General features: G+C 39.5%; 1 protein-coding gene across 2 annotated transcripts in view; it reads left to right on the forward strand.

The window, feature by feature from the left end:
• The window catches only part of grm7 (glutamate metabotropic receptor 7), a 153138-nt gene that overhangs the window by 102397 nt on the left and 32234 nt on the right, over positions 1-18507 (forward strand). For both annotated transcript variants that reach the window (XM_077575950.1, XM_077575941.1), the window contains exon 7: positions 9032-9171. In XM_077575950.1, coding sequence (XP_077432076.1) covers positions 9032-9171 — 140 coding nt within the window. The remainder of the gene's footprint in view (positions 1-9031; positions 9172-18507) is intronic.

Here is an 18507-nt window from a genome sequence, read left to right on the forward strand (position 1 = left end):
AGTGGAAAAAATGTTAAACTAACAGAAATAGTTCAAATTAATTTTGGACGTCTATAGCCGTCACTGGCAGTGAATGAGTTAATGCTGATTTTGTGCTACTGGCAATGATATTTATGTATTTTTCCAAACGAGATGATGCATCTCAAGGGGCTATCGTTGAAATAAACAAACAAATAAAGAAATAGTGGTTGATAATATAACGTTCAGAAATTAAAACTGAAGTCTCCAGTCCATAACCAGTGAAAATTGAACTTACTGAGAAGGAGCCGACTTCATTTGCATCCTAATAGATTCTACAGCTTTAACGAAAGAGGAGGCGGAGATATGTTTTAATTTTTATGGGGAGGAAGGCATTTTTCTGGAAAATCATTATCTACACTAATTGTAGCACGTAGTATTTTACTCCTTTAGAAATGGTCTTTGAACATCCATAATCACTTCTTATTAACTTATTCCTCATGTCTTTCACTCCTTCGAATAGTTCATCAGTCGTGCTGCCAAAATTCAATCTGTGAGACGGGGGGGGGGGGGGGGCATTAACAGTATAAACTAGAGATGCTTGATAACCAACCACTGTCAAACCGAGTATGAATACAAGTACTGTGTTCCCTCGTCGGTTCCAAAAAATACCCGCAATAAATGAAATCTGCGAAGTAGTTAGCTTTTTATGTTTTACATTTATTATGAATGATTTAAGGCTCTAAAACTCCTCACCACACAGTTTATACACTTTTCTCATCGATGCATATACATTTTATCCTTGTTTAAACATTGTCAATGTTCAAACCTTCACAAATTTGCAAAACGGCGAGGCCGCAAAGGTGAACTGCGTTACAGCGAGGGAACACTGTACTTCAATTTGAGGACTAATACTTGATCATGTCGTTAGATCTTAAAATTGTGATGAAAACGTGTTCTATTTTGATCAATTGTCGTTCAAAACACGGTTTTGTTGAACATGCCGGAAGTCACAATCAAATATAGCAATTAGCACTTGTCATTAATGACATTTTAATCCTGGAGAAACCAAGAACCCTTTTCTTCTTTGAAAAATTATGAATTATACATTAAATGACTGCTATAAATTCACTGAACACCAAAATATTTGTTTTTTCAATGTATTCCCTAATTTAGGATTTGGGCGAAATTTGACCCTTTGGGATTTAGGGGTATCATTTCAAAAAATCGGAATAACAAAAACTGTCAGTAAACTATTTAGAATTTAAGAAAATAATCAATCAAATACACAGCTACATTGAACAACAGAATTTTTTTGTTTTATTTGTTGCATTTTAGCCATCTTCTCACCACCACTCTGGCTCATGTAAGTGCAATATTCATCCACTAGATGGCCCCATGCAGGGGTCAGAAGTGGCACTCTGGACTTTTGAAGTTAAATTTGTAAAAGAAAAAAAAAGAAAAAGGTCTTTGTTATTTGAGTAGCAGAATTTATAGGGGCCAAATTTGACCCCGTGGGTTCTCCAGGGTGAAAATCAGACTGCATGTTCTTCTAAGTCTTGCCACATAGTTTACTAGCATGTATCTAGTAAATCAAAGAATTTCGTATTTCCAATGTCTAAACACCAGAAGGCGCTTTTTAAAAGGGACATATACAGTAGATAAGAGATGAAGAACAAAAAAGGGACGAAGAAGAGAATCGTCTAAACAAGTAAGAATGTGGATGTCATGTTCTTCAGTATGTGTCAACTCGCAAATTAAGTGAGTAAAAAGAAAATACAAGCCTGCTTATTGAGAATACCACAAGTAATAAAATGAAGCTGTGACGGGACAAGTGTAATAATATTTTGCAACTGGTTTCGTAAAAGTCAGTACTTGCCCAATGGCAGACAGCCGCCTCTTTCTCCATCCAAGCAGACTTCATCATCTTTTTTGCTGAGCAAAACTTGCAGTCACATTCAAGTGTTATCCGCCTATTAAAAGTAAAGCTTGTGGTGTATGAACAAATAAGTAAAAAAAAAAAAAAAAAAGAGTACAAAAAAAAAGACATTCAGTAAATGAGAAATGGATGCCAATAGCTCTAGCTCTGTGTAATATTTTGCCATTATTTGATGTTGTCTGGGTTTCTCTGCTCTTGATCTTCTGCATTATTTAGGCCCGTACAGAAAGTGATGTACTTAACAATTAATGTCAGCGGCTATTAATGACATCTGCACTGCAGGGCAACAGCAAGTGGGAGAAAAGAGGCGACTTTGGAGACGAGAAACTCGCATCTTTACAGACAGATGTGCTGGCATGTCAGCCGCTGATCATTAGAAGCTCGTCTGAAGAACACCGTGTCCTTAGAAAATGGTGGAGATCAGACTGAGCACTTAAAAAAAAAAAAGTATGTGAATTATGTTGCCCAAACTGCCCTACTTTCGGAGGAGCACACAGCAGCTCAACTGTGCCTGCCATTAAAATAGCTCTCCCCTATGACAAATGTTATGTGGAATGTGCGCGCTGAGAATAATGTTCACAACATGAACTAAATACAAAACAGTGTGTTCTAAAGTCTCTTCCTGTTTATCCCGATGAAAACTGACTAAATCGTCAAATGAACGCACAGTAAATGAGCCATTAGAAGCCGTTCATTTATGTGCTGCTTGCAGTGTTGCAAGGAGCTGTAATCTCTCCCAGATGACCTTGGACTGGTCGCCTGTCAATCACAGGGACATGGTGAATGGGGGCATTGAGTTTAAATTGATAGTCCTCCACATGCAGTACAATTCGCTATTGAATCACTACACTAGCAATCAGCACAAACTTTTAGCATGAATTCAAATTGAACATCATTTAACTACCCTGCATTGAAGTGCTTTACATAATTTCTTCCTCTCCTAAAAACCCTTGTTGAGGTTACTTAAAAAAAAAAAGTAATGAAAAAAGTCCCTGTAAAGTAAAAATACATTTCTTGTTGCTTCAATTGTTTTGTCTTTGCTTTGACTTGCAAGCATAAACTTGAGATATGAGTGCTGTATGCTGGCAGTGAACTCAACTCAAGTCACAATAAGCAACACTTTGGCGGGTAGTGAGCAACCTTTCAAAAAGAGACTTCCAGCAGTTTATTGCCACTCCCAGTGACAAAATGGAAGGCATGTCGAGGGCAATGCTGACCTCAATTTTGAGTATGCATTTACCTTCAATCTCATAAAAGGACCCGAGCAAGTCAATTTATGCTTCCATAATGTGCGCTTTCACCACCCTAATTTTATTGGGAATAAGGGGAGCTGCTTCGATTGACCGGGTGTGTGCTGTGTTCCATCTCACAATGGAGCAAAATGCCCTATTCTATCTACGAGAAATTACTTTCAGACTAATTCTATTCTATATTCTATTATGCTAATTAGAGTATGAGCCACAAAAGATTGCAATACTCAAAGTTTAGGCTTTGTTTGCGTTTACATGTACCATATCACATTTGTAGAAATAAATCATCTACAGTACATGTATTTCATTTTTATCCAAAGACAACAGCAATAAAGATTTTTTATTTTGTTTTATTAACAGTCATGTCAACAACCAACCGGTTGTCATGCTAGGTATTTTGGCAGTTTTTTTTGTATTTAGTCACGTTATTTTCTGCATATAGCGGATTAATGCAAAGTGTGATTAAAAACTGTTAAATGCTTATTGTTCCGTTTAATTATTTTCTCAATGTATGAGTGTTAGTTTTCTCATGAAAAAAATTATGTTGCAATTTTTTTTAGGAACATTTATGAGATTAATGATATTTTTGTTAGGTAGTGTGCCGTGAGATGGTACGGTATTATTTGAAATGTTATTTGAAATTGAACTTCATCATTCATTATAATTCAAGCAGCAACGCCGAGCGATCTTAACAGGGCAAATTTCTCTTCAATTGTGCGAAGACAAACTTCTGTCAGGGAGATAAAGGCTACAAAGCCTCCGACACTGTCGCTATGGCAGCAGTGCAGGATGAGGGAGCGACTGTCTGTTTGCGGGCATTATCAAAGTGAAGATACGTTCAATTGATTGAAAATCCGTTGTCCAATCTCAGTAACCATCTGGGCACATTTTATGGATTTGCGCTGGGCCAAAATCATTCAACTCGGAGTGACAAAGATGGAGGCTGATTTCAGTCCAGCAATCACAAGGCCGTTTCTTCCGTCTGCCTTCTAGCGCCTCTCCGACGCTTGTGTTATTTGCGAGCCTTTCCGTAAGTGGAGGAAGGCGGTCATGTTGCGGCTTAGCGCATTTAGCCCATAACCTGACGCATTATCACGTGTACGTGCCACCGCTGATGTATATTTTAGAGTGAAGGAGTGCAAACCTCCTTTTGTTTATATCCCCACTGCGCCCGAGTCACAGAGCTGAGGAGTGAGAGGCAGGAAGAAAAAAGGCGAGAATAATGATGCGAGAAAAACACAGCAGCGTATCCCCGGTCCACCCACACTGCTCAGCACAGCAGAGCAGCTGTGCACTTTTGCTAAGTCTTAGTTCAGAGCCTCATGCAAATGCATAAATCTTTCATCTTAGACGACACTCTTGCTTAGGAGTTGAGAACGAACATTTTGCTCCATTGAAATATCGAGCTGGGGGAAATTGAAAGGAATTTTTAAATACATCTTTTATCAGCAGGCGCAGAAATGCCACCTAATTATTTGCTGTAAAGCTGCAGCGTGCCAACTTCCTGATGGTTGGTGTCACATTCTTGACTGATTTTGTGTGTTTGTGCATTTGTGCGTGCTCAACTGTTCTTCTGGGGCGCCCGGTACCGATGTAACTCCTGTCACACGTTCGCTCGTCCTCCACATCTTGCAGACATCCTTACACGCTGTTTTAACAAGTCTATTTTGGTGATGCACACGAGACACGCAACACGTCTGACACCCACTCACTAGATTTTCTGTTTGTTAGGTGGACAATTCTTCCGGATTTACTTCACTTCACCGTATTTGGTCATACAAATGGTCATTTCCATCTTGCATGACTTTAAAACAGTGGCAAAGAAAAGTGCCATTGAGACTTTCCTGTTTCACCCCCACCAAAATTGAGATTTTCCTTTGAACTCCAAATTCATTGTATTGAAAAGATGTTTTTACGCTTTTAGAAATGCATATTGGCCAAGCTAGCTTCCAAACATTTTCACTGGCAACAGACGATGTGCAAACAGCAAAATACGTATATGAGTGTGCTGATGGGACGGACAATGACAGGGTGGACTTTTTTGGGTGATGTTAGCGTTTGATTAGCAAGTGGAGGACCTTTCCTTCATCAAGCTGACTGTTATTGTTTAGCAAATAGTGGGTATTTCAAATGTCTGAAAATGTTCATGTTTTTAAAATTTTTTTTTTTATGACAATTCATGTTTCACTATGACAGAGTGGACATGTTAAGCTTGATGGCATTGGAACGTGAGCGACTGTTATTGTTTAGCAAATACTGGGTATTTCAAATGTCTGAAAATGTTCATGTTTTTAAAAAAAGTTTTTTATGACAATTCATGTTTCACTATGACAGAGTGGACATGTTAAGCTTGATGGCATTGGAACGTGAGCGACTGTTATTGTTTCGCAAATACTGGGTATTTCAAATGTCTGAAAATGTTCATGTTTTTAAATATTTTTTTTTATGACAATTCATGTTTCACTATGACAGAGTGGACATGTTAAGCTTGATAGCATTGGAACGTGAGCGACTGTTATTGTTTAGCAAATACTGGGTATTTCAAATGTCTGAAAATGTTCATGTTTTTTTTTTAATTATGACAATCATGTTTCACTATGACAGAGTGGACATGTTAAGCTTGATGGCATTGGAACGTGAGCTGAGTTTAGATAATTGGAAGAAAATGTTCGTTTTACCCTCCCGCAGCCTCTGTGATGAGTGTGGCCGGTTAGAAACAGCTTCTTCTAGCTGCAATTGCTACGTTGACTGTTCATACTATCATTGTCCAAATGTGCTGTTGCGGACAATAAAAAACACAATTAAAACATTTTGATTTAACAACAACATTTATGTACCACTTGTTACACATGTGGTAGTTAGCAAAGATGTGTGTGAAAAATGCCAAAATCAAGTACATCAAGTGAAAAAAAAAAAAGTCGAAAATAAAAGAAACACATTTGAAGAGACTTAATATTTGTACTGGTATGTATACATTGGCCATTTAGAGTAAAATCTTAGCGTTGTACTGTATCATTCTGCTCCATTTTCAAGATATTGAGCCAAATATCATGGAAAAATAACAACCAGTTGTATGGTCATTCTAAAAATTACAGAAACTTTGCTAAAAGAACAGTGTCTTTAATGCTTAGGTTCACGTTTGGTACATTGAGAGGGATAAAAAGCAATTGCTTGTCATGGGTCGGCCTGTATGCAAATGAGAAAAACACACAGCACAGTTAAAAAAAGAAGGGGGGAAAAAAAGAGTTCTTTTATCCCCAGCCTTTTAGGAACGTGGCTGGCTTGTTCTTTCACCGGAGTCCTCAGTACTCTTGTCTTGTTTTGTTTTACAAGACTCTTTTTGGCAGAAACTTTTGTAGAGTGTTCAATGACAAATGTCCTTGGAAAGAAAACTGGAGGGAGATGAAATTCCCCTCTGGCTTAAAACGATGGAAAAGGTGCCGTGGCCTCTGAGCGCCACAAGCTCTGTTGTAGATAAAAACAAAAACAAAAAAAATTTTTTGGGACATATGCGTTTTGGTCCTTTCCCTGCACTTTTTAATGCCGCAGCTATTAAAGTTCTTAATTCCCAAGCCAAGTGTCATCAGACTCCCGCTGTCCCAGTTAAAAATTACTATCTCCATTTGTGCTTATGGCCCACTGAACACAGCGCCAAGGTGACTGATCCTGTCCACATGTAGCTCTTTTTTATTATTATCTCGCCTTCGCCTCAGACTGAGATCTGAAAAACGCCCAGTCAACAATTTGAACCTTATGTTTCAAATGAAGCACGGGCGTTTTCATCTGAATGCTGTTCCACGTTCACTTCTGCAGGGAGACAAAGCTTTGAGGACACGCATAAACATGTACAGTGCACAGTAAAATATATTAAAAAAAAAAAAAAAAACGACAAAAAAACAAGGTTGCATTGTCCTCGTGACATTAATTAGTGCAATCTTCAGTATTGTGCTTGAAACAGGCTGTTACGCGCTGAGAGCAGATGGAGGCCATATGACGCTTTGGCTGACCTGCTTATTCTGCCTCCATTTCCTGTTGTTGTCTGCTGTGTGAACGCCATGCATCACCTCTAACCCGAGGTGCTCACTTAGCCAGGGCCATAAATATTGGGACATGGGCGGAATGGTCACTTTTTGGCTCTAAACACCACCGCGATGGATTTGAAATGAAACGAACCATCTGTGCTTTAACTGCAGACTTTCAGATTTATTTTGAGAGCATTTACATCCGAATCAGGTGAATAGTGAAAGAATTACAATAGTTTGTATTTGGGCTTTCACTAACAATTAGCATGGATTTGATTATCCTATCGATAAATCAATCGATTACTTGGATAATCACACCCCTCCCCCCACATGCGAACACACACACACACACACACCACCTCTATTCCTGGTAAAATGTCTGCCAGGAATTAGCGCACATTTACAAATAACACAAGTTTGTTAAAGTTGGTAAATATTAACACTATATAATACTCACTTAAAAGTAAAGAATATTTTCATATTAATGTTCATATAAGCCAGGGGTCTGGTGTCACGCTTTCTTGCCGATTCAGTACGTCTTGCTGCCGTTTATGCTAATCCGATTACCCGCAGTGGACGTGAGGATAAAAAAAATCCAATAAAAGATCCAGAAACGACTGTCACACTCGCCTGCCCTTTGTTTTTTGTTCATATTTCCCACAATAATGAATATCATGTCACTTTACATTCACGCTAAATCGCTGCTTAGCGATGTGTTGATATGAGACACCGACAGCAAGCTATGCTAAGCTAAGTTAGCTGGAGAAGCTTTAACATCCGCTCACACAAGTTTAACCGGTCACCACAATTTAGTGGAAGATGTTTGGCTCACGTAATTAGTAATGCAGTGTACTCTGATGAGGTTTTAGATTGTTTAATGCTAATTTAACAGCAAAGCTGAGTTATTTACCTCTAGCAGTCATCGTCACAAGTAAATACACGTATCGGCTTTGCCCTATTTTTCCATAAAATAATTTGTCCTTTTTAGTTTAAAGCGACCCCAAGCTTTAGGCATCTTTTTCATTTCTGAAAATGACTCCATTGGAAGGAAGAAAGTCGGAAATGATCCATCAGCAACAAAATGTCCATGCGGAAACACAAAAGTGGCCAAAAATTGGTCTTGGGTGCTGTAAAAATGCTTTTAACATTATTAATTATAGTTCAGAGGCAGACATTTTCGTCAACCAATTTTTGGGGTCAACCTAACTGACTTAGACATATTTTTATTTTCAAAATTCCACTTCCACCTCTGAAAATATCAAAAGAATTGCCACAGTATTTTGGGTATTTAGCCTTTTTCTCATGTTAACAACTGTACAAACTGTTGTCGTTCCTGCACCGTTCACCCGTTTTAGATGTGAATACCGACTAATTCAAGCTTAAAGTCTGATGCGCATCTTGTTGGTTTCATTTCAAATCCTTTGAGGTGATGTTTAGAGCCAAACATGAGAATCTACAGTATGTCCCAATATTTATGGACCTGACTGTATCTTTCAACAGTGGTCAGTTTTCACTCTAAGACTGCACCTGAGAACCAGCAAATGTAATGTAAGCACGTATTGAAGGTGAAAATCAATTTCTCCTGTGGCCGATGATGAATAGGAAGCAGGTGAGGCGCTGCCGTGCCGCACGGTCAACAGGGAGATGACGTTCTTGCTTCCGGTTACGGTCAAGGGCAAGATGTAGGTCGTGACGGTGTTTAGAGGTTGTATGCAGAAGAAACTCCGACATTTTGTGTCCTTGTGGGCCAGCACGCAGCGAGATCAGAGAGGTTCCAAAATCATGCTTTTTTGTTTTTTTTGTTTCCAAATCCACTGCGACACCTTGTCTGACCAACGGCCACCTTTTCTGTCTCCGTACAGGCAGTGCTGCCACCACGGTTGTCTTCAATAAGAACGGTGATGCTCCTGGACGCTATGACTTGTTCCAGTTCCAGATGAGCAACTCCTCCACGCCGGAGTATAAGGCCGTCGGACAGTGGGTGGAGAGCCTTCAGCTCAGGGTACGACTGTTTCCTCACAACACTTTTACTCATACAAATTTTTTTGTCTTTTATCAAACTCGCCTAAGACATTTTTTAAACTTCTTGTCACAATAGCAATACAAATAGTGCTTGGTATGAATTGTGTTTTTTTTTCTTTATGTCTGTGTAAAGTTTCAGTCATCTGGCTCATGCAAACAAAAGTTGAATCAATGCAACTAAACTTTTGTTTGTTGAATTAGTTTTTTCTTGTTTTCAAAGAACAATAAAAAATGACTTGGGCAATTATGCTACTAAGCTAATGAGATGTAAAACTACTATTTACCATTTACAGTGGTGCCTTGACTTACAAGTGACCCGATTTATGAGGTGTTTTTTTTAGATAAGAGCCATCCTTCAGACGGATTTTGCTTTGATGTACAAACACAAATTTGAGATACGAACACTGTAAGATTACTATTATACTATAACTAGCATTGCTATTTATGACACTTACCGAGTTATTTGTGAAACTCTTCTTCGTTTGTGTCAATGGGGTATATGCCCCGGAGGAGGCGGGACTTCCGACTTACTGGTTTTCACACATCCGCGTTGTTTCCTGTTTGCGACGTGTGGGCTGCATCCCAGTTCTCGCGCTTCTGCCTTTGTGCCGTTTGCGCGTTCCTGTTGACGAGTGCGAGTGTGTAGTGTGTCTGTCTCAGTTGTCCGAAGCATTTCAGAAAGTTGAGACGCCCTTGGGGGGCACAGGAATAGGGGTGTGAGTGTTGGAACGCGTCCATCAGTGGCCGGAAACGACGCTGATGTGTGAGACCCGGAAGTGGGAAGTCTGTGGCATCTACCCCATTATACTGCCACCTGGTGGCCAAGGCGTGCACACCAGAAGGAGCACGAGTGCTGGAACGGATTAATGGAATTTCCATTCATTTCTATTGGGAAAGATAATCTGAGATATGTCTTTAGTTACAAGTGTGGTCACGGGAGGAAATTAACTTGTAAGTCAAAGCACTACTGTGCCTTCCTAAAGATTTGCATTCCTTTACTGCTGCATGTTGAAATATGCTAGAGAGGGAATATTTTTGTCTTTTGGGAAATTGAGGAATCTTTTTGTGAAACGGGCGGACATTGTTTGCATCTTAAATACGCCGTGAGCTCAGGTGCAAACATCTTTTACTTATCCATGAGGACAAATACCCTGTTTTTCTATTACAAACACAAAAGGCAAGTTCCTCTCGCTGGCAGCAGATGTCTGACACACACACGCACACACACGCACGCACGCACATGCACACACACGGCTGTTTTTCTATCTCATAAGAGGACACTACTTTAGCTTACACTGATATCCTGGAAATAAGGTGGTAATTTGGTTTAGGATTGGAATAGATAAAACATGTGTACAGCAGTCAATAGAGCGACAACCGCTGCCAAGGCCAAACTGTAATGCCAGATAATATTTTTTACCATCCAGTGAGTCAAATTTAAAAATCCGTTTCATGCATGTATGTACCTTTATCCAAATCTATGCCAACATGTACCTTGAGAAATGACTTTTATTCATTCCTTGACCACACTTGTAGCTCAAAACATCATCAAATCATCTTTCACCATTGAAATGAATGGAAATGCCATTAATCTGGTCCAGTCTTCCCGCAAAACACAGCAATAAATGTTGCATTGTTTTTTGTGAGAAAAAAATATCGCTCTATAATATTGTACTTAAACATAACATGTGTACAGTAATGTAACATACAGTAATGACATAATTGAATGCAATTGAAAAGAAAGAGTTTTTGATACACTTTTTCATTCACTCTTTCACTCAATTTAAATCACAACTAAAAACACACCTGTTTAAAACTACTTATGTCATTTTGCTTTATTCCTTTCTCTTGCTTTTTAAAAATGTATTTCTTTCATTTCACTTTTTATTGTTGTTCTATTAAACAATTTAACATATTGCACGGTATAATAAACACGGTGCATATTAATAATTGATGAATATGAAGATTATTATTTTTTTAAGCAATTAGTACATAATTTCATGTCTTGTAGTCTTGCACATGTCAGTGTTCCCTTCATATTGTTGAGGCAAAAGAGGCTTTCACTGAGGAGCGTCAATTTCCCACCATCTTCCTCAAGACGTTATTCGCGTCACTCAAGCTGCATGTGGCTTATTAGCGCCGGTGTTCATGAATTAGACGTTGTTTATCAATGAGGCTCATTTGCATAGAGGTGAGCAATTTCTCAGCCAAATGTATGCACGTTACTTCATTTAAATACACGCAAGTAGCGCCGGCGCAACGAGACGCATTCTGTTTGGCATCTCGGCTAGTGACGCATTTCACCATCTGTGCACGCTTTGTGAATTAAATGTTTGATGGAAAAAGCCACGCATTGCTTTAGTGGATTCAGCGCTTGATTTCTTGCCTTAATGCAGCAGCCGTTCTTTGCTGAGGATAAAGAATACCTTATATGACTGTATTGTACATTTGCGTGCTGTTATGATGCTTTTGGATCCTAATTATCATTATAGGCACTTAATGCAGCAGCCGTTCTTTGCTGAGGATAAAGAATACCTTATATGACTGTATTGTACATTTGCGTGCTGTTATGATGCTTTTGAATCCTAATTATCTTTATAGGCACCGTCTGTTAAAACACATAAGATATTTGTCTCCAGCATTTGTAAATGCTGTCATAAGCAAACAAGCCACTGTGACAAAATAAGCAGGACATAAACAAGTGCAGAGAGTCATTAAGCAATATAACGTGTCCAGTAGTGCAGTAATACTGATACATCAACAAATGTGTAAATGATGCAGCGAGTCATGAAGCAATATAAAGTGTCCAGTAGAACCCGAGGTACTGTTCAACTGATGCAGTCTGACGGCACCGCAAAGATGTGCAAAATTGGCACTATGAAATTGTGAGTCAACTGTTTTATACGTTAATGGCGAGTGGAAAGAAGCTATTGGAACGTCTGCTGGTTTCAGTGTGCAATGTTCAGTAGCGCCTACTTAGCGAAAAATGCACACTAGAAAAAAAAAAAAAGCAGATGGCTTCTATTATTGTGACATAATAGTGATGTTTTAAGAAGCGGATTGAGTCCTCGGTGAAGGGCCAGGTAGCAAATGTGCAGCCCACCGCTGCACTCTACCGTATGTGACATGTTAACAGTGCGATGATCACAGTCTCTCCAGACTGCCTGAAATTGTGTTAGTTGGAACACGATCACTTACAAAACATGCACGTCGATCTCCTAACTGAGCCTAACTGAAAAGACATCCGCTAACTAACGCTAGCTGGCAGCCTTCTTGTCAGCGACGCCATCCTGTGATACTGAAAAGACATCCTCTAGTGTCTGCTTTGACGACAAAAACGATGACAGTTGATCAGTAACCTCTTTATTGTTAAAAAATCAACGATTTATGTCACCGACAACAAATACACGCCAACTCCTTAAGTTCTTCTTTTTTTGCGGTCGCCCCGCCGCCCGACTCACGCATCCTATCTCAAATCACACTCTTGACACCTTCAAGGTCTCATAGACAGTCGGCGCTTATCAAACTCTTGTAACAACTGCAGGTTTGCCACGATATATTATTGCAAAGCCTACTTTTCTTTTTTTTTTGAAAGGATACACTACTATCATACAGCATATTGAAGCGATAGCAAACCATGCAGTTTTCTTACGTGAATTGGTGCTCGAGTTTTATTAGTTCCGACGGTCGTGAAGGTAGGGCAATTATGTGAAAAAAATATTAATCAGAATTATTTTGAATAATCATAAAATCACGATTAATAAAAACTATTATTGCATATAGAACACCTTATTCTTGAACACAATTTTTTAGTCACACTGACCAAAATGACCTAAATATCAAATATCGAGCAATTCAAGCTTCTTTCGTTTTCATTCTGCTGCAGCTACACCTTTGCTGCATTTCATCTCTTTATTGTATTTCATTTGACTTAAAGCAGCGGTGTCAAATGTACGGCCCGCGAGCCGGATTAAGCCCCTTTGTGGGCCTGATCCGGCCCACGAGGTGATCTTGTAAAGTCAAAAAATGAGTAACGTCGGACCAAATAATCAGACGGCCAAAATCTAAACGCATAAATTCATAATTTCGCAAGCAATCCTCAGATGAGCAATGTAACTTTTACACGAAATTGACCTGGATGTCATTAGTTTATACACAACCTTAAGTTGCGGTTTGGTGAAAAAAATAAAAACATCGGCCTACGGGTACATAAATCAAAGATAAACATGTTCAATACGACACACATTCAGCTACTGGTAGCACAAACGCATATGACAACATGGATTAACGTCCTATAACTTCATTAACTGTGCCACGTAATGCATTCTGGGAACAATATATACAGTATTATGTTATTTATTTAACCCTGGAGAACCCAAGAACCATTTTCTTCTTTGGAAAATTATGAATTATACATTAAATGACTGCTATAAGTTCACTGAACACCAAAATATATGTTTTTTCAATTTTAACCCTTTTTTTTTTAACTAGCTCAGAGTTGCTAATTTATCAAAATATATATATAAAACATACTCCTAGGCATTCTGCAACATGATATGAAATAGATTCACAAAAAAACACAATTTTACCATCTGATGGTTTGCTGAGAAGATGAAAAGATTTGTTTGGATTGATTTCCAGCTCAACAAAACAGCATGTTGCCAGCCATCTTGTCACCACCACTCTGGCTTATGTAAGTGCAATATTCATCCACTAGATGGCCCCATGCAGGGGTCAGAAGTGGCACTCTGGACTTTTGAAGTTCAATTTGTAAAAAAAAAAAAAAAAGGTCTTTGTTATTTGAGTAGCAGAATTTATAGGGGCCAAATTTTACCCCGTGGGTTCTCCAGGGTTTTAAACAACATATTTACAGTTGAGCCCAATTATTTTTAAGTTACTGTATATACCATGCTTTTACCAGTCTGGCCCACTTGGTAACATATTTTCCTCTATGTGGCCCCTAAACTAATGAGTTTTTCACCCCTGACTTAAAGGTATAGTAGACGATGTTTTTTTTGGCTGCGTTTTATGGGTGGATCATTTTACTATCGCTCTCCATCCTGTCAATAAATCTGGCGAAATGTTTACGTAACGCCGTTGTGCGTGCTCGTTCCTAGCTGCGCACGTGCACTCTGAGAGTTTGTAGCCGTAGCATTTAGCCGCTGAGCTTCGGTTTCAGCCATTCGTTATGGATCCACTGACCTCACCGCATACTTTGAAAATGGCTGAGAGTCGCAAGAGGTCACCCGTCTGTCTATAGGTGTGTTTCCATTACCCTCAGTTTTGCACAAAAGGCAAGTAATGGAAACACATGATTTTCGAAAAAACTCACAAACATTCGTAAAAAAGTTTTTACGCTCTTATGAGGTGGTTTTTGAGACGTGTCAAAATAGAAGTATTTCACAAAAGTGCATTGTAAACACTTTTTGTGCATTGCCTGTACAGTCATGTGACCCTCGCCCGGTCACGGAGTAAAGCAAGTAGGAAGTACGGGACCATTCGCTTTCGTGTCGGAGCGGCCACCTGAGGGGATAACAAGCCTTTTTAACCACAAAGCTATTTAGCTCTAGAGCCAAGACCACCGTTCCATGCACACACTCCATATCATTGCATGAGAAATGGCCGTTCCCCCCCCCCCCCCCCCCCCCGGGCAAAGATCAATCGAGCGGCATACGGTATACGTCGTTATTGAAATCCATTCTATCCGTCCGCACCATAACATGAGTTATAAGCGCACACACAGTACTAACACTTAATGCCTGATCTCTTTATAAAGTAATCTCAACAACTCCGGGGCTCCAGGTGGCGGAGTGGAACCATCACTTGCCTTCGATGTTGGCGTGGGTTCGCTTCCCCGCCTGGGAGACCATGTTTGTTTGTGTGCATATTTGTTTGTGTGAGTGAAAAAAAAAAAGGAGAAAAAAAAAAACTCCGGGCGTCCGTCTTTCATAAACATCATGAGCACCTCCTACAGAACTACGAGATCGGACTTTGGTCCTTCCTCGGGTCTCCTGACGGTCTTACGACTCTGGCTGGAAGTGTTCGGTTTAGGTGAACGGTGTGGGATTTTTTAATAGGTTTTAGGTGAACTAATGAATACACACAAACTCGCACGCACGCACACACACACACACAAAAAAAAAAAAAAAAAAAGAGAGCAATGATGATGACATGTCAAATCGGTAAAATTACCGAATGAACAATACTGAGCTCTCCAGAAAAAAAAAAAAAAACTGAACTACGAGATCTGGCGAGACGGGACATTATAAGAATTGCGCCTCAGATGCGAAACGCTCATCAGTGGAAACACCGACAAGTCGAAATAGAACAATAGTGCTTCTATTTCTGCAAAAAAACTGTAAATGGAAACGCAGCTTATGGAGTGAGGCAGACTGCAGAGACTAAAAACAGAACCGTGTACGCTCGGCGAAGATGAGCTTGCGCGCTCCCGGCATTTGATAGGAGTTTCCTCTGGTTGAGCAGGTGGGATGGTCTTGCACATGCGCACTTTTTAAAAAAGTGACAAAAAGACGTTTGGCTTCTACTTGCTGCATCGTCATGTCTGTTGACCTCTGCATTTCCCGTGGGTTGCACGCCAGAAACATGGACTTTTCTACACGTGTGTGCGTAGATACGGAGACAGAAAATAATATGAAAACGCTGCAGAGAAATCATTGTATTCAAGTTAGGCTTGTTGATCGTGTGGGACGGTGCTGCACATTAAATAGTTCCTGTACTCAAAAGACGAATATTCTGAGTCTGAATGCGTTTATGAACAAGAATTCGGGTTATGAAAGGGTTAACCCATAGTTATTTGAGTTTTTAAAAACCTGAATAAGAGCACATTCATGTTCTTACGTGTGTTAACGTGACCTTTCAAAACTCATATATTGCAAATATTTGGGTTTTGAAAGGAGTATTGACTGCATGTAAAGGTAGTCAATGATGTCATCGATTAGTCGACACCAATTTGACTATTATCAACTTAGCATCAACTACAAAAAAAAAATCTTGAAGTTGAACTCCTGTCTATTTGGATGCTGCACAGTGACTATAGTTGACTTGAATCTGATCTTCAAGTAAGATGACAACAGCAAAACTTACTATTACTTATTATTACTATTACTATATATTGTCAATCTTGATCAGTTTGTGTTTGGTAACTGATAGACTCTTGTTATTCCCAAATACGCACTTGCCATCTTACTCCCAAATGCTTTTTGCTGTTGGTTTTACTGAACACGATGACACCCGAAATCTACCATCACGCTTCAGATAGTATTGAATCTTTTTTTTTTTTTTTTTTTTGAGATAGTATTGAATCTACTGCTCACATAAATCAACCAGATAAAACTTGTAAGCTGTCACAGTTTTATAAGATATCTTGATATGAGATTTGATATAATGTGATTATTTCCCACGTATCCCAAAGATAACTGTGGAGGAAATATCATTTTATGGTAACTTCAAATATCTTCCCTTCACCCCAAAAGACCTCTTTTGGTCCGATATGAGTGCAGTGGTGCAGAGACAGCTGCCGTGCAAAATGTTCGTCGGTGCTCACTGACACAACACCAGAATTGACTTCAGTGATTCATGTGGACCATAAAGAACCTGATATGATGTGTGTGCCCCCCCCCCCCCCACCCCCCTCAAAGCAAACATGGTTTGAAATTACCGACCTGAGCTCAAATGCCTTTTGTATCACCGCATAACTAAGAACACCGCATTTCCATACAGATGAGCTGGCATTTGCATGATTGCTGTCTGAGTCACAAGAATGAAACTTAACTCGCTGTGTTTGAGAGCACAGGTGGAACAACTTCTTGTGAACGGATGTTTGTCATTATTTTTGCAGCGATTACGAAGCAAATGTTGGGTGGCGGTGCAATTATATTTCAGTGCAATAAAAAGAGATGCACTCTGCCACAAACGCTTTTCCATCCGACGAAATTAAGCAATACAGCAAAAAAAAAAACAACAACAAAAAAAAAAAAACAACACGAATAGCTACGAGAGTCCAAGGTGTCAACATTCTTGCTTGCGGTCGCCATAGCAACAGAGCTGTTGGGCTCATTACTGTTTCCACACAGTGTGTAATCGGGAGGTTTTCCAGCGAGCACCCTTCATTGTTCACATAACAAATGGCACGTCGGTGCCCTCAGATAAATGGCAGATGATAATCTAGCCAGACACCAAACAAGTGACACATTTGTCAAGCAGGTGCGCGCAACACACACTGCACATGTGTGTGTTTTTGTTTTTGTTGTGTGGTAAAAGTGTGAAAGGGATTTGTAAAAGTACTACCCCGTATCAACAATTTATTGCCTGTTGGCACATTTTTCGAGATCTGATCTGAGTTGGAGACATCTTTCACAGCAGGCTGAAGTATTTGTTCTCTGCCGGCCTTTTTAACTCATTCACTTTCAGCCATTTTCACTGAAGCAACCCCCATTCGCTCCCGGCTGTTTTGCTGCATGTTGACTGATTTTGCAAGGCCCGCAGAATATTGTGTTCTATTGCTATAAAAACATGGAACCTACCAAAAGAAAGATTAGAGTCTCTTCTTTCATCAGGGAAAAAAAGTAACAAAGGCAACAGGGAGATATTTCCCTCCATATTTTCCCTCCTCCTGGTATGTGCGGCTCGGCCAACAGGGGGCAGTATAATGCAGACATAGAGACACACACACACAAAGAAGACGTTCACACTAGCTCACTATATGTCAATATTAGTAATGCTGGTCTTTTTTCACAGTGGAGAAAAAATATATATGCCTGTGAGTCTTTTTTTTTATTATTATTACAGGGCAATGTCTTTTTCACTCACATTTAACAAAAATAATATGTTGCCTTGAAAATAAATTAGTAATAAATGAAAAAAAATGCCCTTATAAACTAAATAACAAGCAAGCCTTTATTACATCTAACAAGTCTTGGTCCACACAAAAATGGAGCTACTTCAAATAAATCCAATTTAAACAGACATTTAAACTGAAAAATAACATACAGACGCATTATAGCTGTTTGGCTTCACTTTCATCAGTTATCTGAGCTTTAATTAAAAACTTCAGCTGACATGCAGCTGTTTTTTGCAGATTAATTCCGTGCCACTGGTTATTGTCTCCCTGGCAAGACCAGTTGTAGCGCACACATCCATTTACTGACGGCCTTGTGAAATATCTGACAACACTTACGTATCACCTTGGAAATAAATGATTAAATGCTTCCACCGACACCCTGCACTGCACTTGCGCACCCTGATTGGGAAACACTGCCTTCAAGGGTTAAAACATCGTGCAAATGGTGCTATCCGC

This window comes from Vanacampus margaritifer, chromosome 1, assembly GCF_051991255.1.
Source record: "Vanacampus margaritifer isolate UIUO_Vmar chromosome 1, RoL_Vmar_1.0, whole genome shotgun sequence".
Taxonomy (NCBI): domain Eukaryota; kingdom Metazoa; phylum Chordata; class Actinopteri; order Syngnathiformes; family Syngnathidae; genus Vanacampus; species Vanacampus margaritifer.